This window comes from Vanessa tameamea, chromosome 23 (assembly GCF_037043105.1).
Source record: "Vanessa tameamea isolate UH-Manoa-2023 chromosome 23, ilVanTame1 primary haplotype, whole genome shotgun sequence".
Lineage (NCBI taxonomy): Eukaryota > Metazoa > Arthropoda > Insecta > Lepidoptera > Nymphalidae > Vanessa > Vanessa tameamea.
The window spans coordinates 5,707,072-5,731,012 of NC_087331.1; the positions used below are offsets into that span (position 1 = coordinate 5,707,072).

At 34.8% G+C, this 23,941-nt stretch overlaps 1 protein-coding gene across 1 annotated transcript in view; it reads left to right on the forward strand.

Annotated features, from left to right (window-relative positions):
• Positions 1-23,941, forward strand: part of LOC113401871 (cell adhesion molecule Dscam2-like) — a 90,523-nt gene that overhangs the window by 7,475 nt on the left and 59,107 nt on the right. Inside the window, exon 2 of the mRNA XM_026641946.2 lies at positions 11,985-12,063. Coding sequence (XP_026497731.2) covers positions 11,985-12,063 — 79 coding nt within the window. The remainder of the gene's footprint in view (positions 1-11,984; positions 12,064-23,941) is intronic.

A 23,941-nucleotide genomic window follows, 5' to 3' on the forward strand; every position in this document is an offset into this window, starting at 1 on the left:
CCCGCATGTAGTAGTTGAAGGAGGATACTATGTGCGACTCACCAGCAACCAAATACCGGAATATCCTCTAAAATACCTTCGGCAGCGAGAAAGCCAAATCCAAAGCCGTCAAAACTATAACAGATACACTAAAAGTTGCATATGTATTTAAAGTTATATAAAAAAGTCCGCAAAAGCTTAATAAGGAATGTTATGTATACACTGAAATTAGTAATAGATTTAGATAAACATATAAGATAATATTACCCTATAATTATAGATTAAAAAGATTTTTTAATAAACTTATGAAAGTAAAAATATAACAAGAAATAAATTCAAAAAGATAACACTATATTCACTATATAAATTACAAAAAAAAAACGGTAATAGTGTAAAGAAATTCGGCTTACAGATATTTATTTTTCACAAAAATATGAAATTCTCTTTGAAATATATAAGATTATTTTGTTACTATGATTTTCCTTTATAGCGCTCGGAAAGGTTACAATATAATATCTACATCAATTTTTTTTTATTTACAATTTTATACGTTTATACTAACACAGTATTTCAAATTACTTGCCCATCATTTAATATATAATACAATAAATTATTATGAAATGTTTATTCACATATTCGTACAGGTGGCCAAATGTGTCCCGTAAAACAATTTTAAAATAATAACGGGTATACAAGTATGCATGATACTTAGAACAACATCACAAAACGATTTTGTAAATGGAACTCACATTTCTTTCCTCATCGTTATATAATTGCTTTGAAGTGCCGCTCTGATTCCTGCTTTTAAACACTAATGCATGGTTACATTAGCGCTTATTCGTTGTTTAATATTTGTCTTTGTTAAAATACGACTGAAATTGACGAGTACGGTCTTTATAAAGACGTAATTGATAAAGTTTTTAAGTATAAATATTAAATTTTATCACAAACTCAATAAATTAACAATATTTGAATTGTTTGTATATAAATAATAAGTATTATAAATTATATATTATTAACAAAACAAATTTACTTTTAATAAATTTATTACATGAATATAAAATAATAATTAATTAATATCAAAATACTTTAATCAATTTCTGGTTTGCTAATATTATTACAAAAACAGTTTAACAATGATACGCCTGACCGTATATCGCGCTGCTTCCCGCCAAAAAGTGAATCAATTTAAAAGACGTCTGACAGCTTGACGGATGACGTTCGGAAAGTCACACTAAAACTCCTTATAATATTTTATTAGTCACATTAAAATCTTTATTTCAAAAGAAAGAAAATTTTATATGATTCAGAATACATAAAATAAAATTAAAAATATAACGTAAACGATGAGAATCAAGTACTAGAAATAAATCAAATTCCGAAGACAACAAATAATGTATAACTGTATAATATGAGAATAAATTAGGACATAAAATATTTGTGTACGTTAAGAACGCGAACAACCACTACTATAGCACAAAGACACACTCACTCATACACGTTAATTTAAACATTCACAATATTAATTTGTAATAACATTAAGTTAGGTGTGATGTTGTCTATTTCGAGGGATTTGACACTTAATTGGCGGCTTAGTCTTCATCTAACTAACTTCATCATGTCTGTGTGCTCTTAAAAAAATCGCTTTCATAATTTTGCCTAATTCGTCTAAAGAAGTATAACTTTATTAAATTAACTTACAACGAAATTTCATTTAGTACCTGCAACATTGACATAATCCAAACGTTAGGTACATATGAAATTGGCCTTTTGTCCGGGAAGAATATAAAGTCAATTTTTATTTTGTAAAATATATTTAATTTGTTGTTATCTATGCACTTTAGCCATCTCATAGGTAGTTCATTGGTCCCTTTACTAAGTAAACCATCACGATCCTCCTTTTTTTTTCTTTTTTTTTTTTTTTTTTTTATGTTAGTGGTGGCAAACGAGCAGGAGGCTCACCTGATGGAAAGTGACTACCACCGCCCATGGACATCTGCAACACCGGGGGGCTTGCAGGTGCGTTGCCGGCCTTTCAGGAAAGAGTACGCTCTTTTCTTGAAGGTTCCTAAGTCGTATCGGTTCGGAAAAACCGCCGGCGAAAGCTGGTTCCACAGAGTGGTTGTGCGAGGCAGAAAGTGTCTTAAAAATCGCGCTGTTGTGGATTTTCGGACATCTAGGTGGTGCGGGTGATATTTGGAATTTTGACGAGATGTCCGAAGGTGAAATTCAGCAGCCGGGATTAATCCGAACAATTCCTCGGAACATTCCCCGTGATAAATTCTGTAGAAGATTCAGAGCGATCCAACATCTCTACGCATAGCCAAAGGATCAAGCAGATCGGAGAGGGCTTGATCGTCGATAATTCGAGCCGCTCTACGTTGGATATGGTCAAATGGAAGGAGCTGGTACTGGGGAGCACCCGCCCAGAGGTGAGAGCAGTATTCCATGTGAGGCCGAATTTGCGCCTTGTATAGTCTTAGACGATGAGCCGACGTGAAATACTGTCTTGCCTTGCTGAGCACACCGAGCTTTTTTGATGCCAATTTGGCTTTGCCTTCCAATTGACCGCGGAACTGAACGAGGCTCGAAACATCGACGCCAAGTATTCCGATACTAGCTGTGGCGGCTAACGGAATGTTCTCGAATCGTGGAGATACGACAAATGGTGTTTTTTTAGCAGTTAACGCGCAAACTTGCGTCTTTTTGGGGTTGAAATGGACTAGGTTTAGCCGACCCCAGTTCGAGACTTTGTTTAACGAAGACTCGATTTCAGACACAAGTTTGTTCCGGTTTTCTTCGACGTTTTCCCGAGAAATATTAACACGGCCGGTGTATGAGGTGTCTACGGTGCTGTCGTCTGCATAGCAGTGAATATTACTGATTTGCAACATGTCATTGATATGCAGAAGAAACAGAGTGGGTGAAAGAACGCAGCCTTGTGGAACACCAGCATTGACGAATTTTAAGTCGGAGCATGCACCGTCGACAACGACCTTGATGCTCCGATCTGCCAAAAAACTGGTAATCCAGTTGCATAATTTCCCGGGAAGCCCATAGGAAGGAAGCTTCGAAAGAAGCGCTTTGTGCCACACGCGATCGAAGGCCTTCGCTATGTCCAGACTGGCTGCTAATGCCTCCCCCTTGCTCTCAACTGCTTCTGCCCATTTATGAGTCAGGTAAACTAGAAGATCACCGGCTGAGCGACCCCGACGGAAACCGTACTGGCGGTCGCTAATCAGCTGGTACTCCTCTAGGTACCGCAGGAGCTGGCAGTTAATAATGGACTCTATTACCTTGGAGAACAAGGAGGTGATGGCTATAGGCCTATAATTGGATGGGTCTGAGCGGTTGCCCTTTTTAGGGATCGGATGCACCAAAGCAGTCTTCCAGGAGTTCGGGACGACACCGAATGCATAGGATTGCCGGAAAAGACGCGTTAAGACCGGTGCCAACTCGGGAGCACAAGTCCGTAGCACGATTGGAGGGATGCCATCGGGTCCACTCGACTTATGAATATCCAAGGAAAGAAGTGCTTTACGAACTGCACTTTGCCGGAATGTAACCTCCGGCATCGTGGTATCACACCGCGGGATTGTTGGTGGTGACTTTCCTCGGTCATCTAGAGTCGAGTTCGCCGCGAAGAGAGAGCCTAAAAGATCAGCTTTCTCCTTCGCGGTATGGGCCAATGACTCACCGTCTCTGTGCAAAGATGGAAAAGAGGGCTGACAAAAATTCCCTAAGACAGCCTTAGCAAGAGACCAGAACGCACGTGTTCCTGAAGGGAGGCGCACCAGTCTCTCGCCAATTCTGCCAATGTACTCCGTCTTCGCCTTAGCAATCACGTTTTTGAAGGACCTAGAGGCATAGTTATATTCCTTTCTGAATGCGCTGGTGTTTACATCACGAGACGCAGATGCGTTAGCCCAGTCTTGGTAGCGTTCCCATTTTCGGCGTGAAGCCGTTTTGCAGAAACGACCGAACCAGGGCTGGGACTTGCCACCGATGGGGACCGCAGAATACGGAATGAACAGTTCCATACCCTGAAGTACCACATCGGCGACAGAGTCAGCAACAACGCTCGGATCATCCGGCGAGAAACAAACCTGCCCCCATGGGTAGGATGCAAAGAAGGACCGCATTCCATCCCAATCTGCTGACTTGTAGTGCCACACTCGGCGGCAGCCCACGAAACGAGGTCGTGAGTACCGCGCCACCGGCACTGTACTCCGGACGAGACAGTGGTCCGACGAGCCCAGAGGGGGATCGACGATAACCTGGTAGCCATCCGGATGGGAAGTCAGCAGAAGATCCAACAGGGAAGGTATATGATCCTCCACGTCCGGTATTCGCGTTGGCGAGGTGACCAGTTGTGTCAAATCGTATGCTAAAGCGAAGTCGAGAACAGATCTACCCGCATGATCGGTAGTGCGTGATCCAAGCCATTCGGCATGGTGGGCATTAAAATCGCCAAGAATTACGATCTCTGCGGATGGGATCTGCTGCAGCACGGAATCTGTAGCCACTTGGACGTGCTCAACCAGTCGGTCGGTTTCGGCATTACCGCTATGGGACCTATAAAGGCACGCGTAGATTCGCGGATGGTCGTCGCAGTCTACACGGAGCCAGATAATCGATAGGTCCTGCCCTTCAAGGCTGCCGAGGTGTCGAGAGCAGATATCATCTCTGACGTAAACGCACACCCCAGCTCGTGGTACAAAGGAATGTTCCAATTTGTACCCGGGGTAAGAAAGAAATGTCGTATCGGCAGGAGAGGATATCTGGGTCTCGGTAAGAAAGAGCAAGGCCGGCTTCGCCGTCTCAAGGTGAAAGTGAACGGCGTTCAAGTTGGAGTTGAGTCCCCTTATGTTGCAGAAGTCCACAGTGTGGGTGGTAGGGGTTGCCTTATGATGCCTGCTCCGCTTGCCCCGAACAGTGGCGAGCGCAAAATTGCCCCCCCCAGAATTCTGAGGGCAGCCTGGGCATCCCTGCTCAGGTGGTGTACGTCCTGAGCATGGATGCCCAGAGAGGGATTCTCCACCGCAGTCGCTGATGGTACCCTCCTGGGGTAATGAAACCAAATTCTGCACAACCATTATGTTTTGGGGGGGAGGGGGATCGGGCCTCCGGGACTCTCACATACCGGACGAAACGCGGTAGCATAGCTACCACTTTACGCCGATTTTGAGTGAGAGAGTGGTACTTCCCCGGGCGTGCCGGCCCATTCGGCTGCAACCCAAAGGTATGCAGTGTGGCACTACCACTAGGACCCTACCTCCTGCCCTTATCCCAATTTTACTTGGGGTCGGCGCAGCATGTCTTCTTCCATTCTTCTCTGTCGGACGTCGTCTCACAAGTAACATTATTTCTAACCATATCGTCTTTCACACACAAAAAACAAGAAAAATCATGGAAAAATAAACTAAGAAAGCCGAGGCGATAATCAATAAGCTCTGTGAATATAAAATATATATAACCAATCAGTAATTTTATTTATGGTTATTCTTCAGTTATTCTACAATTCGGCTTAGAGCCGGGATTTTAGTCGTAATAGGCCGAAGCCAAGCGAGTAGACACTTACTGAAACCTCAAAGCTGTAAAAAAAATCCCATTCCTCTTCTGGTTTTGGCGCACAATTTGACATGGGTACTGTGCACTGAACACACGGACATATCACGGCCTTCAGGATATTTACATAAAGAAAATTTGGAAGATTCGTAAAAGAGTTTTTATTAAAATAATAAATTGTAAACACGTTCTCATCAGTTTTACCGTAAGCCTTTAGATGTCAACAATTTCTAAAGATACATGACGAAAAAACAACGATTGAAGCAATACTTGTAAAAAGCTAACACACTATTAAATTATATAATATAAATAAAATCAAACAGCGACAATTATTATCAGTAAGGTAGGTATTATACGTGACACCGAACATAACAAATTGTAAATGAGGGTATGTTCGCAGGTAAGTGGAACGTAAAAACCTCTTTTTGACGTTCCTCCAGCTCGACTGTGCAATTTCTTGAATATTTCTTTTAAATTATTTCTATTTATTTAAGTTTACACGGCTTATTGACTTTCGGAATTCCATATTGACAATTAACTGTAGAATATGTTTAAGGATACTGTCCTCCTGGCGACAAGATAGATATCGAAATGACGTATCATCCTACTTGTCAAATGAAAAATTTCGTATGCAATCCTTTTTGGACCAGCTTCGCAATAAAACCTCAGGGAACAATACAAAAACGTTTTATTGCGCTTTAGTAAGCTGTAAGCAATTCGAGAGAAACCAGCGGTGAAATATATTTCGTTTTGTTCATAAAGTACCTGATATTTTTTTATCAATGCGATATCATTTCAATCATATTATAGCAATAATTTGGTAAGCAAGTTAAACTCGATATCAAATCAAATCAACTCAAATCACAATACTATTTATTGTACACCGATAAACATAGATATAAATGACTTTGAAAAATTTAGAGGTGGCCTTATCGCCCAACAGCGTTTTCTTCCAGGCAAAAGGTAGAGAAGGGCTTCACGTAACATAATAAATAATAATAATAATAAAGCCCTTTTTATTTCCTTAACATACATAGAAAAGTAAAAAAAAAATACATAAGAATACAAACATTTCTTCTGTTAAGGCCCCTAGCGGGTATAGACCTCCTCCAACAGTTTCCAGGTTTTCCTTACCTGTGCTTTCTTCATCCAGTCTATTCCAGCATTTTTTTTAATTTCATCTACCCATCTTTCTTTAGCGCGCCCTCTGGCTCTCATGCCACTAGGACCGGACCAGCTTGTGACCAATTTTGTCCACCGTCCATCAGTCGATCTTGCTAGGTGACCAGCCCATTTCCATTTCAATCGTTTCATATGTTGGAGGAGCATCTATCACTTTGGTTTTTTTGCGTATCTCTTCTGATTTCTGTTTATCCTTCAATCTTACATTCAGAATACTCCTTTCCATCGCACGCTGGGTCTTCTGTATTCTGTTCCTTGCATAGTTATTGTATATCCAAGTTTGTGATCCGTATGCCATGCAGGGAAGCAGACAGCCATCCATTATTTTCTTTTTCAGTTTCAAGGGTAGTTTTGATTTCATTATTTCTTTTAAACTCCAGAACTTAGTCCATGTCTTGTTTATTCTTCTATCAATTTCGTCCTTGTGTCTGGAATTACTGAATGAAATGGTTTTCCCCAAATATATATATAGCTGTTTACATATTCTAGACTCTGTGAAATATCGGCTAATATAGGTGTTTGGATTGAGTTGGTCATTACTTTAGTTTTGGATGTGTTTAATTTTAATCCTATACAGTTGCTTTTTTCACATAGATCTGTTATCATTTCTTCTAATTGCTTAGCTGATTTTAAGAAGAGAATTATATCATCAGCAAATCTAAGGTTATTAAGGTATTCCCCATCACGTAACATAGATAAACATAATAAATATATATACTAGTTGTTGCTTCGCTCCCATTGAACAAAAATATCCTCCCTTGGAGTTCAAGCTTGCTTTAAATCTAATTTAATCAAATTCGCTTCAGTAGTTTGGAGAGCAACAGACAGACAAGCGGTCAAAATAATCATAGCATTTTGAGGACACATGCGTCAAAATTGCGTATCACGTAGCGTATTGGTAGCATATGGATGTGAAATATTATACTTAATATTAGTAGCAGAATTTGACAAGTTTAACTTTATTAATATCCTTACCAATTTTTTTCCTTGATACAAAATTTTACTCGGTTAGTTTTGTTGAGTTCTAGTTTGAAGTTGTACCAGTGTACAGACACAAGGTTTTTAACCCGTTAGTTCCAAAGATAGGTATCGTTTCCCGAATATCGAAATTATAATATTTCTTAATTACCAATGTCTGTAGGCACTGGTGAACACTTACCGTAAGTTCACCCATTAGTCAGACCATCAAAATAAAATAAAAAAACTCATGGAGTATTTATCTGACCGTTTCTAGTGCACAGTGTGTGCACCACAGGCGTGTAGGGTGTGGTACAAAATTGATTCCAATTTTGACGTACTTTTTTAAGGCAATAGAACGATCGGTGAGACATCGATCTCAGTAGTGATTTCCTAATTCTTAACCCTGCTGAGAATTTCTTGATAGAAAAATCCAATTTTACTATCCTTAACTTGAACCCAGGTCCTTAGGATCTGGATCCACTAGAAAATGAAGCAGATTTCAGCGTTCGATATACTTATACTTAAAGTAGTAGACAAAGTTTTAACAACTACATACAAGAACGATCAACTGAACAACTTTAGTTCGGATGATAACGAGCAAAAAACTTACATCTTTATAAAATGATGCCGTTTATACTGTAAAAGCCGTCTATCCGTACATCTATTGTTAAGCGGCTTACGTCATTATTGCCTAGTGAACTACTTCATAAGTAGCAAGTTTCCCTTTAGTATGGAGTTTCGATCTGATATTTACCAAAATATATCAAAATATTCTTTAATCAAGTAGGCGCATTTTTGCATTTTCATGTTACAGTGTTAATCTTAATGTTTAAATGTCAAACTATCATCGATTCGAAAAGTAGATTCTACCGAGAAGAACCGGTATATTTATATTACTAGAGACTTCTAAGAAAAACTACTAAATACTAAACAGGAAAATTTAATTCACAAAAGTAAAGAATCAAAGTGATGGCCAGTTAATATCTTAAACCTGGGTAAATAAAGTAATGAGTTCTCTCCTCATTATTAGACGGTTTGGAGTATATTTTTCAACTAGCTACTGTTATTATACAACTTTTAAATTGTAGTACATACATAAAAAGAAAATATGCATATACTAAACATATACATATAAACATATCTCTTAAATCACTCTGATGAATGTAAACTAAACTAAAAAAAAATATGAAAACTCTTAAAATCTGTTGCGTTTAAAAGATCTAAACTTATAGAAGGCGTGAAGCAGCTTTGTTTAATAATAATAAAAAAAATCATCGAAATCGAATGAAAGATTGAAATATAATCTGTGATAATAATAAATAAATAAATAAATATTGGACAACATCACATACATTATTACTCTGATCCCAATGTAAGTAGCTAAATCACTTGTGTTATGGAAAATCAGAAGTAACGACGGTACCACAAACATCCAGACGCAAGAAAATATAGAAAACTAATGAACTTTTTCTACATCGACTCGACCGGGAATCGAACCCGGGACTTCAGAGTGGTGTGTCCATGAAAACAGATGTACACACTACTCGACCAAGGAGGTCGTAATATAATATAATAATGTGTAAATACATGGAGATTTCCTCGCAATGTTTTTCTTAACAGCCGAAGTAGTTAGCGACAAACTTATAGATACAAAAAGATTATTTGATAATATTACAAAAAGACAGTTCATTCCCAAATAGCCTAAAATATAAATATCTTTTGAGGTACTATTTGTAAAGTCTGTCTGCCTGTCTGTTAACTTTTCACGGCTAGACCACTACACGAATATTTACGAAATTTGCTACGAATCAAGATTAGACCGCAAGGACGGCCATAGACTTTACTTTCAATTGGGTAAAGTTTTAGATGGCGGGTTGTTTGTAAGTCCTAAAATGATTTTCCTTATAAACTGAATTTCACTTGGGCAACGCCGCGGGTACAGCTATTATACTTTAAATCCGCTAAGTTTAAACTTTTCTATCGAATAATGCAGACATTAAGTGACACCTCATATTATACAGATATACATACTCGTATGAAGCCGTTCCGTCTGTCTGTAATCGTCGAAGTTTTAATGATGTACCATTGACGCCGGTCTTATATTTGACGAGTATTCTTTCTTTGAAGGAACTTCATTATACGTCCAAATAAAGACGTATTGTATTCTATAATAGTATTTCAATGTGAAACTTCTTTTTTATTATTAAAATATTTTGGAATTTAAATAATTAGTAGTAAGAACTTTTGAATGTCACACTGCTAAAATCTAGTCTCCAATTTATTTAAAAAGGTTTAGAACTTCCATCGCATTCCTGGTGATTAATGTAAACATCTTTTTTATGGCTTATGTAGGCGGACGGAAAAAAGGGCCACCTGATGGTAAGTAGTCCCACCGCGCCCATAGATACTGATGCTTTGGGAAATATTGACCTCTCCTTATAATAACACAAAGTATTGCTGTTTAGTAGTAGAATTTATGATGCTTGGGTACCTAACCAGACGGTCTTGCACAAAGTCCTAACACCAAGTTTTCTGCACATCGTAAAACCTGTAAGAGTTAGATGCATCACTGCCTCGATATCCGTCAACTCGTTGAAGTCAACGCCCTTTACTCAGTAGTGCGACATTAAGACTTTTACCATTACTAAGCTCGTAAATATTTTTTTTATGTCATTGTATATTCTGGATAGAATTTGTATAATGTAATACATTCCCATCAAATTTAGATTATTAATAATATTCATTCAGGACAATTATAATTCGTTTACTCAAATTGCATTTTACTAGCCGTATTGTTATTTCACCAGCCGTATATATGGTGCTGACGTCGTCCTCGCCATCATCCGATTGGCTAAGGCATAGATCACTATGAATATGATTAGCAAGATTTTCCTAAATCGTCGGTAAAGATAACCGGATTGAAATAGGATAGTTGTTTTATGCGTATTACTTATGAAGTCAAATATAACTTTTAATAAACGATATTCAGTAATAAAGAATATAATATTATAATTATTACATACAAGGAGAATACAATTGATAATTATTTACAAGGAGAAAACACTCGGTGCTCGTACCCAGACTAGTTAAATCCAGACACACGCACGTCGCTCACATGTAAATATTGCAATTTGTGTAATTAACTAAAAATCATTGGCTACTCTATTAACTGTCAAATTAGACCTACATTTAATACTATCGGATATATACGATCTTGATACCGGATAACATTAATTGTATAAGCAAACAACCGAGCGTACATAAAGCATATTTAGTTATAAATCTCTATGGGATGGTATGATAGAATTTATCAAAATATTGACTTAGAATCTTATATTAAACACGAATATTGACTTTCTTTTAAGTTTACTTTAGAGTAAACTTAACTTCACTTAACTTAAGTTTTGTTCCTAATATAGGATAGTATAAAATATTCAAAATCAAACTTTTAATTGCTGAGAATTTGTAGGATTACAAAATTGGTTGTTTAGAATGTTTGGTAGACAGACAGATACGATTTTGACAAGATTAAAAGCGAATATATAAAATCATGTTAACAGTGTAATGTGGAAAGGCGACAAGAATGCTAACAGTATTTAGTCAAAAATTAATCAGCCGATTTCACCAATGGCGAAAATAAGACGTTTAAAATTGTTGTCGCTGGTCCAAGTATTTAATACAAGTTTAAATACTACATATACTCAAATTTAAGACGTCTTGTTAATAAAAAATAGTGTGTCAATCCGTCGAATAATTATATATTATAATAGAGTGAACTTTCAGTATTAATTTCGCGTCATAAATACTTGTATGGAAGTCGAGAAGTCTAACAAACCACCAAAATATTTGCCAAGAAATCTTAAAGTGAGACAGGTCGGCCTTTTTTATTTACATAATCAGCCTGTAAATTTCCCACTGCTGGGCTAAGGCCTCCTCTCCCGTTGAGGAGAAGGTATGGAGCATATTCCACCACGCTGCTCCAATGCGGGTTGGTGGAATACACATGTGGCAGAATTTCGTTGAAATTAGACACATGCAGGTTTCCTCACGATGTTTTCCTTCACCGCCGAGCACGAGATGAATTATAAACACAAATTAAGTACATGAAAATTCAGTGGTGCCTGCCTGGGTTTGAACCCGAAATCATCGGTTAAGATGCACGCGTTCTAACCACTGGGCCATCTCGGCGGCTTTTTTATTTAGTTTATACATTATGCCAACCTAAATTTCAATGGGCAAAGGCTTGCGATGATGATTTGTATGTAACTTTTCTTATATTATCTCCTTTGTTACAGGTTCTGCATCAGGCATTAGTACTTTAGACGATTTTTTATCATCAAAACAAAAGACTTCGAACCGGAAGTTCGATATAAGGTAAGTTTTAAACTATTTATCAAACCTAAAAACCTTTTCTAAAACTGTTCCATATAATTATATGAATTGAAACATGTTCTTTAAACGGAAACTATACAATTTAAATTCTCTTACTTACATTAAGATTTTTTAGCATATTGTTAAAAGTAGAGGAAATAAAATAGGCTATTTAAAACTTGCTTCATCACTTACGCGGAAGAAGCCGCTGGCGGAAACTAGTATTTTATATTAATATTATACCACCACGATGTTCCAGAGGCAGCACACTTAGAGGAATATAAATCAAAATTTTATCCAACATATTAGGGATTCCTGAAGATCGTCACCACTGTGATTAAAATACACATATACGACGTTGGACACAAGTAATCTAACCAAAAATAAGCGTGTGATAACTCAATTGTATTCCAGAGTTTGAACCAGATATTTTCAATTAAGATTCAAGTCCTTTCCACTGGAGCATCTCGGAGTAGACGCAAACAAATTCATTTTTGTTCTTATTTTATTCGATCAAAATTTGTCAATAATTTACTTAAATTATCTGACATGAGATGTTTCCAAAACGTGCTGAGTAAAAAAAGTTTTAAATGAACACATGTAAAAATGTTAAATTATGATCGAAATTTCTGGTAATTAAAACCACGATTTAATATAAAACTGTTGATGCATACGGTTCAAAATTCTGAGGAAATACTATTGCACAACTTCCGAAACTATTTCACTATCATACTTTGAAAATCAATGGAAATAGGTCACTCCTAAATGTACTCGCAAAACTTGGTACATACGTTGTGTGAAGTAATAAATTTGAAAACTTCTTTTCGTTGTCAATTTATCAAAGAAGGAGCTGACATTTATATTCTGTAGGGTTATTTGAAAATGAATAAACTTGCGTGATTTGAGTGTGATTAATGATTATTGAAATCAATTAATTATTTTCAATGAAGTATTCATAGTCAATCATGAGGACTTGGCGGAGTACTCTTTTACGGAGTAATGGAATCTGAAGTCTGCTAATAACAGGTTATGATGACAGCAAATACCACTTTTTGAATCAAAAAGATATCGGAGACTTTCGCAAACGTAAACTAAAAATCTACCTTTAATTTACCAATCCCAAAAGTAGAATGGGTGAATTACAAAATTCTCCTTAATTGGCGTAAAGAAGAATTTAACTGACAATTTATGTGATCAAAAGTAAATAAAATAAAAATAATTATAAGTTATCATTACGCCCAGTGGACAGTGGACGACGCGTGTCTGCTACGATGATTCACTTGACGTGTACAGTCACAGCATGTACGCACTTTTTTTGCATTAATAAGCCAAGATTCATACTAGACTTATATGATTATACTTGTCAGTTTTGTTTTTGTTCAGTTTTTTTACACATTCAAAAAGTTGAATAAGATATTTACCTTAACCATCCCACACTAGGTTCGCTCTAAACTATTGACTGTTGATTTCATTATTTTTGGAAAAAGCTTATATTTTGACATATATCTGTTATTTGCGCGTTCGATTCGCAGTGATTGCAAAAACCAAGTGAAATGTCACTTCTAACCGATGATCAACGAGTTCAAATATCTTATCAAAACCGAGCAGATCTTTCCGAGTCTAATCTTGTTTTATAATATTTATCTTTGATTTGAATCAGGAAAACATTGCAAATACATGGAAGCGTCATATAAAATTCGGTTACACGTATATCCAGACAGTGGAGCTGAATCGATAAATTCGAAAGCTTCTCTTTAACAGGCTTAGAAAGCATTTGCCTAGTGAATGCGATATACTACCTTACTACAACTATCCATAATGTATGTTGTAATATTTACAATGTTAAGATAACATTTAAAATTTTAGTGTAATAAACTTCTAACATATAATTTAAATTTAACTTTGCACATCAATATTTGTAATAAATATGTTTAAGAAGCCTTGTAGTGAAGCGAAACTAATGACTAACATTTTTTTTTTAATTTGAAAAAAGAGTCCTTTGTATTTAAATCAAAAAAAGATATAAAACTATACTGAAGGAAATAAATAAATATATAGATCAATTATAAATCTCAGACCTAATTAAGTTAATTAGAAAATGCGTCGTATTTTATCAGTGTAATGAAATTATTATGATAATGGTCGGGCGAGGGATTTCGTCTTTCAATTAAGATTTAATTAATAAAAAATTAGGGACGTAGGCGTAGAGATATTTCATATTTTATAAATAAACGTTACGCTAAATTAGTAAAATTGTTTTGAAATATTTCTTTCAAAAGGCAACACTGAGTTTTATTTTGAGGTACTTGCTTGTACATGCTTCAAAGAAAAACTTAACTATTTGTAAAATAATAAAATTGAGATGGAACTTAGAGCTAACGAAAGGCAATATTCATCTTCAAAATCGGTTCCAAAAGATAATTTTTTTTAATTACCCAACTACTCAGGCTTTGTGCAGGCCCATCTGGGTAGATACCAACCTACCTATCAGATATTCTGCCGCCAAACAGCAATACTGAGTATTTTTGTGTTCCGGTTTGAAGGGTGAGTGAGTCAGTGTAACTGAAGGCACATATAACAGGGGATATAACACATTAGTTCGCAAGGTTGGTGGCACATTGGCTTTGTAAGGAATGTTCATAATTAATTCTTACAGTACTGGCACCAAAGTTGGCGCAGTTGGCTATCCACTTAAGTATATAAAAAAAACAATGACGTACAATTTGGGTACAAGTTCGAAGTGCGAAAAAGAAATATCGTTTGTACATATTGTTTTTGATAAAAACTTTCTTATAGTGTATATAATAATTCTGGCAAAATCACAATCATCACGTGTAAAGTTAAAACTGTGCGAAATAAGAAAATTAAATGAATTCACTTTAAAGGTCATTGATACTGTGATTGACCAAATTTAATTATTCTTTATAACCATTAATATTTCTCTCGATACTTCTATGGTATCTCCATTCTCCTTCCAAATTGATGACATCACACAAATGCGTTTCCAAATTACCACATCAAACGCAGCGATCGCCAGTACGATGTGAAACGTCTAATTGTAAGTACCATTAACCTAAATACTGTATCGCTTGGGATTTTCGTACAATTTAACTGTATTACTACTACAAATCCCTTCGCTGGTAAGTTAGTTCAAACTTAAGGGAATACCGGCCAAGTTAGAGGATCCATTGAATTTCTAATCAACTTTATTAAAATGTTTTAAAGTTTAAATTTACTTAATAGTCAATAAATATTCTATTGAATGAAAAAGAAAAAAAATCGAACAATTGTTTTCGTTTCTGGATCGTAGTTCAACTAGTTAGCGAGTCTGTTTAGTGAAACAACATTAGAGCTATCTCGGTATGCTTTGAAACTTTCATTCAAAGTTGTAGGAATAACAGAATTTTTATCTCCAATTGAGTAAATTATGCATTGCCCTATCTCTTGCTCTTTGCTTTATCTTTATTAAATTTGTTAGTTTGGTTTATTCTCTTTGCTCATTGGTATAGTGCTAGTTTAAAAGGTTGCAGATTACTAGGTGCTGGGTTCAACCGTATTGAGGTATTAAATAGTTACTTAAATTTATAGTAGCTGTCTGAAGTTAATAAAGTAAACCGTTGATCTCTGCCTGAACTCTCTCAATTCATTACAGATTGCCGTTCTATTGGATTATAGCAGTTCCCTGACTCAAGTTTCATATTTAATGTTAATGTTAATATATTTTATTGTACACCACAAACATAAAATACGGAATCTTAGGACTAAACACAATAAAAAAAAATAGAAATAATACTCAAAATAAAAACGAAAATATAAACAAATATTTGATGTTGTACAACGGGCGGACTTATATCTTATTAGCCATGTGTTCCAGACAAAACAAATTTAAATAGTGTATGTCAAACAAGTTAATTCAAACATCTACTCATTTTTTATCAGTATCCCAAAAACAAAGTTTCATGTTTCTAACTTTAAAAATGACGGTATTCCCTGCAAACTTTCAATCCTTATTTCACCCCTTTAGGGGTAAAAGTATCTCAAAAATTTAAGTTTCATGTTTCTAATTTAAAAAGTGACAGACTTCCATACAAACGTTCAACCCCCATTTCAGCCCCTTAGGGGTTGAATTTCCAAAATTCCTTTCTTAGTGAGTGTCTACTCAATAAAACGATCCTACTCACCAAATTTCAAGGCCCTAACTTTAATAGTTTACGCTCGGCGATGATGAATTCAGTCAGTTAGGACTTGTTATTTTATATATATAGATTTATCTACAGGGATATTGGCTATTCTTGAGAGAAGCATGTACATAAATCATGAAGCTACATGTTAAATAAAACAAATGAAACTACCTCACAAATTTTAACTAGACTAAAAAAAAATCATACGCAATTGAAATATATGACTTCCATTAAAAGAATTACAATTTCAGTGGCAACATACACCCAATTCCTAGTATTAGAATAAATGTTTCCACATGACCTAGTTTTCCGTTTGAAATTGTGCCACGAACAGAATTTCGGTTTATTGAGGCCTTAAACAAAGGAATCACAAAGTTTCGGAGTTCGTTCGAGTTGTTTGGTTTACATAAGAGCCCATAGATTTTATCATAGGGCTTTTGTTCTCACGTCTCGGAGTAAAATACTTTAAAGTTTCTTCAATGTCATGTGTTCCTAGTACCTTATCATTAGCATTTTGCTTTATAAATACCAGCTTTCGCTTTTTGCATATTGTTCCAAACCTTTAAGGAAGGGAATCATAAAGTTTTGAAGTTCATTCGAGTAATTTTTTTTACATAAATTAATATTGAAACATTTCTTTTTGGCGAAAAACGGTAAAGTTGAGACAAACTCATGCTCCTAGTACTTTTATTAGCATTTCTTTCTATCTTACCATGCAATGTTTAATTTTAATTGGATGTGTGCTAAGAATTTATTGACGACAGACGATGGAAGAAAAATAAAATTTAAATTATATATCTTTAATATATATTTTGTTAGCTGTAACAAAATGTCAAAAAGTTAACTTTAATACACTGCTTTTCTTCTCGTAAAATAAAACATATAAGGAAATTACTTCACAGTAGGAAATTGAATAAAATCCATTATGTAAAATTAACGTGCTGGTAGATATTATGCTCGGAACATTTTGTTTTATGAATCTATAATTGAAAAATACTATTTCTGTATATATTATATGTAATATGAGTGCTTGTGTAAGTTTTTCGAGATTTAGTCGAGAACATATTTTCGTTTTATCTGGTGGAAAAATCGTCCTAACCGTTAGCTATCTATCGTAAGAGCCAATTAAGGGATTTTATTTCTTAGATCTCAGATCCGGTCTTATTACTTATTCATATCAGGATAATTTAGTCAATCGTACTCCACTACTCGACATGGACGTTTTCTTAGCTGCATTAAAGCTCCTGGCTTATCACCAGCATACATGTCGCCTTCTTCTGATTATCGGTTCACCTGGTTCTACACTATATAACTCCTATAATGTTGTGAAACTAAAAGCCCAGTATCAGCCATAAGATCTGCCAAATTATTTTTATAAGGAATACATACCAAACTAACTACAAAATAATTGAATTACAAGTGAATTATAATAATGATTCAAAATTAAAGTATCATATAAGTCATGTGTCCCTGGTACCTAACTCATTCATTTTATATGTGCGTCTAAATCCGGGAGACTCTTTATTAAGGAATAATCCATTATCCTGTCTCTTATACAGGATAATGGATCTTACTTACTTATATTATTTTTTTGTTCGTACCTAGACGTGTATGATATTATGTTTCATAATATACTACCTCTTTCTCTCCTAGCTACACAATCCTTCGTCTTCTTTCAAATGTCAATTAACTGAAGACAGAAAGAGATAAAACGATAGGTATATACCACACATGTTTATAATGTTCATATTTTAACGCAAAGTATTTAAAGTATTGGATCTATTGTAATAGATCAGTGTTATTATTTATTTGGACCATAATTTAGAGATAATATGTACAACGTAACATTATACTATGACTGTATTAACAGAAATAATATATTAACAATGAATATCAATCAACCGGGAATCTGTTAATATTCAATATGAGTCTGAAATAGACATGTTTAATAAAAATAAAAAGCTGGTGGTACCCTTCTGGTATTATACCGTTAAACAGCACTACCTGTTGCGTTTAGGTTTGAAGGGTGAATGATCCAGTGCAATTACAGACGTAAGGGATGTAGCTACTTGTAAATCACATATGATATAATAAGATATGATTAATTCTGATCTTATTTTAAGTAATAAGATTTTTATTCTAACAATTTTTATACATCAAAACTAAATAATTTCTTCTATAAAAAATAATCTCAGAAGGCTTTTGACCTCGTAATCTATAATAAAATATTTATAGAGAATTATCCGAGAAATATTAACAGTAACAGTCTTGAGTTTGAAACTTAGTAATGTTTACAATCCCATTCCACAAGAACGTATGTCCTACGTCTGAATTATCTCTGATCGTATTGGATTGCCGTTTCATGTAAAATAGAGACGGCACTTCTTCTTGCACACTCACTTGTGGACTATAAATATTCTTGACAGTTGACTAGTCTCCGTTGAACTGCTGTCAAGAGGACTTCATTCCTTTACAGGGGCTGAAATACCAATAGACTAATTAGGTCGAAGGCAAGATGTTTTGTTTTTTAATAATCGTGCCTATTGATTTGTCCTAGCACATAGCACACTTTCGTATTGAGATTTCGATTATAAAAAGTTTCAAGCAACAGCTAATCTTCCATTTGCCTAGGTAAGCCAAGGTATCAAATCCAACTACGTTTTTTAAAGAATCAAAAATCAAAATCAAAATACTCTTTATTGTACACCAGTAAACATAAAGTTGAATCACATTTAAGAAAGACCCTACCCTTATATGGCCTTATCATTAAACAGCGATCTCTTCCAGGCAACCTTAGGGTAGAGGAAAGAAACAGACATAGAAAGAGGTAGGGGTGTACAAGGCATATATAAACATAATATATGAATACATTACAGTGAAATAATAATATATTTAAAATAAAATAATGTACAGTACCTGGTAGCTAACAAGCATACATACATGTATGTATCTCATTATATACAAATTATATTTAAATTAAACTAAAATTATCTCGAACTAAATACAACATTAAAGTGCAAGATAGTATTGTTTCAACATAGTTTTAAATTAAGACAACAGGAAGAGAGTTCCACAGACGAACAGCCTGAACAGTAAAGGAATTTGTATAGAATGAAGTCGAATGAGGAGAAATTTTTAAAAGTAAATTATCTTCAGAACGAAGCGTTCGATTATGAGTAGTACATAAAAAAATAAAATTCTCCTTTAAATAGAGCGGAGTTGAAGGATGAAAAAGAATTGAGTAAAGAAGATGGAGAATATGAGTATTCCTGCGATAGCGAATTGGGAGCCACTTGAGCTTTTTACGAAAGTCGGAGATGTGATCATATTTACGAAGACCAAATATGAAACGAATGCAAAGATTTTGAAGACGCTCAAGCTTGTTTAATTGCTCCTCTTTTAAGTCAACATAACAAGTTTTTATGCAATTTATTTAAACTTAATTGAACGCAAGCAACTGCATCATTCTTCGCTTGGACGAGCATTTTATCTTAAGCAAATTCACGATATTGTTAACAATAATAAGTTAATGTCGACATTAACTAGGTAACCTGCAGATTTCCTGATACCATCCGTTAAAGTGTGAAATTTAAATAAAAAAAAGCTTATATTTTCGCTTTACCTAGTTAATTTGCAAAGTAAAGAATAGTACATCGTTAAATTGCGGAAGACAGTGACCGAAACACTTTTGTTTCGTTCCTCCGCTCCCCTGCGCTCCCCCTCTGTTTCCGCGTTCAGTCGATTTTAGTTAAAATTTGATATTTTGTTTCTTTGTTTATGTCCTAATTTACATGTTTTATTCAAACGAGAACCTGATTTATGCAATTTACCTTATGCATGGTCGTTAGTCTGCAGATTACATAGGTGTTCTGCAGATTATCTAGTTGATGTAAGAATAGAATATATTTTTTTCACTTTAACTGACTTAGCCAGATAATCTGCAGAATCCCTTGTAATATATAGTAATCTGCACTCGCATTATATATCTGATTTACGCAAATTAACGGTAATATATATATATTTCAATGCAACATTTGCACATAATTGTGCTGTAAAATATTTAAATGAATTGAAAACGACGTCGCAGTCTCATAAACATTGTGAGTAAAGAAAATATTTTCAGACTTATTTATTTTCAGATACCTGTATAGTCGTAAATGCGTACTATAATTTCAGTAAAATAACTGAGTTAATGCTATTTCAACGTAAAACTTTACAAGAGAGACAATATTTGAAATGAATATTTAAAACTCGTAGTTTTGCCTGCTATGGCAACAACATCATCTACAATTAATGCACAGACACGGAAATATTGTAATTTCTGTATGTGCAGTTGTCATTTATGTTTATTTAAAAATATTATGCATAAAAACTGTAGGCTCAATGCTATACTTTCTGTGCCTGGAACCGTAAGCCGTTGATAAAAAGAAAGTAGGTGTTGAAAGTCTACTGAGACGGAATAAAAAACTTCAGTCCATTCTATAACTGTAACACAAAACTAATCCTTCTGGAAGATGTTCAGTTCATCTCACCTTCGCTGGCTTACTGACCCCTTCGATATTGACCCCTTCGACCAATACGATTGTAACTTTGACACAAAAGTTTATCTGACGTAGGACTTTTAGAAAGAAAAAGTGCCATTAAAATTATATTTCGACCTGCGAGCCCCCTGGTGTTGCCAGGGGCGATCGTATTCATTTTCCATCAGATGAGTCAAGTGCCCGTTTTTCAAAAAAAAAAATTATAATATTTCCATACTTACTTTTATACATTTTATAAAGTTTAAATGAATAACCCTCAGAATTGTGATGAGTGCTCTTACTGCTTGCAGTGAATGGTCAAGGATGACGTTCGCAATTGGAGTACATTGTTAGCATGACAGTCGGGTGACATTGAAGCGAAATAATTTTGAGCCTCCTCAAAATCAAGGTCAATGATAATGACCTTGAAATTTATATATTTTCTAAATGTTTTCCTCAATAAATGAGATTGAATGATTTTTTTATCGTTGTAAATTTATAAATACAATGTCATAACATACAGGATATAATTAGTATAATTTTCGTTCATTATTGTACTTTTGTTAAAATTTGGTACTACAAATCCATATTTGATTCAAATCTAAATAGCACAAGAAATACTCGGTTAGAAAATTGGTAGTTATACAAAAAAAAATATTAATAATGAAAAAATGATGGTTGTAAAAAGTTCTGTCAATCCAAACGAAAAAGGTAATCGGTCAGTATTTTGGTTCAAAAATTCTCAGTAATAGCCCGAAATCTGATAGTTGGAAGTATGTGCAATCCCGTGCCTCGTCATAGCACACATATGTATACAATGATATGTCGTGCACAGTTGGTTGGTCTCCCGAGAGATCAGTCAACGTGACCGAAATCGGCCGGACGACAACATTATTTGAACATATTTGAACGTTGTACCACTATTTAGATAAGGAAATATTAATAGTTCCTTCGGGAATCACAATTCTGTGATAGAATTTCCCACGCGTAACTCGCTTTCGATACTACAAAATTAGTTTAGCTGTAAAAAATTAAATAGTTGTTAGTTTTTCGATCGATTACTTAAAATTATCAAATGTAAGACCAACGGCACAACACGAAAGTGCAATTGTTTTCGTCCAAATTCTTAACAAAAGATTTCACATTTATGAATGAAATTTATGCATCACATTTATTCATCACTTTTATGCATCACTTTTATGCATCACTTAAATACTAATACTGTCCCTGATTGGAGCTTGCAACCCTTTTATATTCTTGGCTTTAACAAATATTTTTGTTATCCTTATATATGAGATTTGCTTAAAGCTAGTTCTTATATATTTTTTACATTTCACTTCGTAAAATCACTAGGGTTTTGTATATAAGTACGTCTAGTAAGGTACGTCCGACTAATTGTATATTCTACCGCCAAGCAGTACTTAGTACCTCTTTCTATAGCTGTTTCTTTCCTCTACCTTAAGGTTGCCTGGAAGAGATCGCTGTTTTAGCGATAAGGCCGCCTCTTGTGGATCTTTCTTAAACATGACTAAATGATGTGTTTACTGGTGTACAATAAAGAGTATTTTGATTTTGATTTGATTAGTATTGTTGTGTGCCATTTTGAAAAATGAATGAGTCGGTGTAACTACAGGCACAAGGGTCATGATATCTCAGTTCCCACTGTTGATGGTTACGTAAGAAATGTGTAAAATTATATACAATGCCAATGTCTATGGGCAGTGATGTCCACTTACATAAGGTGGTCCATGACCGTCCGTATACAGATGTCATAAAAGTATATTTGATTGGGATTATTTAATTTAAATTATAATTTAGGTTCTTTAAATTAAATATTCTTGTTAAAGATTTATTTATTCTTTTTCCATGAAATTCTATATTTGAAAGAGCATCTGATTGCTCAAGGGACTTCGTTCATCCTCTAAAGGCCCTTAATGTTAAATCACAAGAAATAACCTTGTTCGAATCAATGATTTTTGTAAGGGTTCTTGTATTGAAAGTGGGATTATATACAAAATATATACATAATATAATGTGTAATGTATTATGTATTATAGAAGGTTGGGTGGAACGCGAGTGATTTGTATAACCTATGGTATTTAATTATAGGAGTCTCAGTAGAATCTACGTTAATCAACGTTCATTGAAACAATTTAATATTGTAAAATGAATTAAATTGTAGGAGCTTAAGTTGCTTAAGAGTAAGAGTTGAATTAAGAATATATAAATAATATAATGTCAACAGCTGATCGAAACGCCACTTAAAAAGTCCAGTTTAAACCATTCCAGGTGCTCAATATACATTAACATTACATTAACAGCCTGTAAATTTCCCACTGCTGGGCTAAGGCTTCCTCTCTCTTCGAGGAGAAGGTTTGGAGCATATTCTACCAAGCTGCTCCAATGCGGGTTAGTGGAATACACATGTGGCAGAATTTTGTAGAAATTAGACACATGCAAGACACATGCAAGTTTTTAGTATTCATTATTATTATTATTTATATCGCATTCATAGGGCATTATATAAATATATGGCATTCATATAAATGTATGTCTGCAAAGAAATCGTAGATTCCAAACGAATTTTTAGAACATGTCCTTGAAGGGGTGTTAATTTTCTTGGGATCCCGGATTCCTGGTCCGGTCTGAGTGTCTTTAGGCGAGTATTTTTACTATCGTATGAACTGTACTATGGATCGCCGTTTTTAGGTGTTAATCCAGGATCTCCTTAGCAGTCGCCATTTGTGCTCTCTTCACTTGTGTTCCCAACACGTCATTTACATTTATTACTAGTACAGAGTTTATCCGTTCGGTTTAAATAGACTAGACATTCAATTTCAACACGTGTATATCACAGGAACAAATTAATTACAGATACGATGGCAGATGTAATAAAAAAAAAAAAAAAAATTGATTTCCTACTCCAGTTTGCCTCAACTATTTCTATGACGATTTCCACTGATTTTATATTTACGGAATTAAATATGACATTTCGAATTCTAGTAAAATTAAATAATATCGATTTTATATCTGATTCAATGGAAATTGAACTACGATTCCATTTCAAAGCAATATACAATTTCATCATTCACCGCGTACTCTTTGACAGCAATTTCATTTCCTGGAAGTCTTCAACTAATTACCTTCAGCTAATTAAGAGCTTATATTATTTATAATACA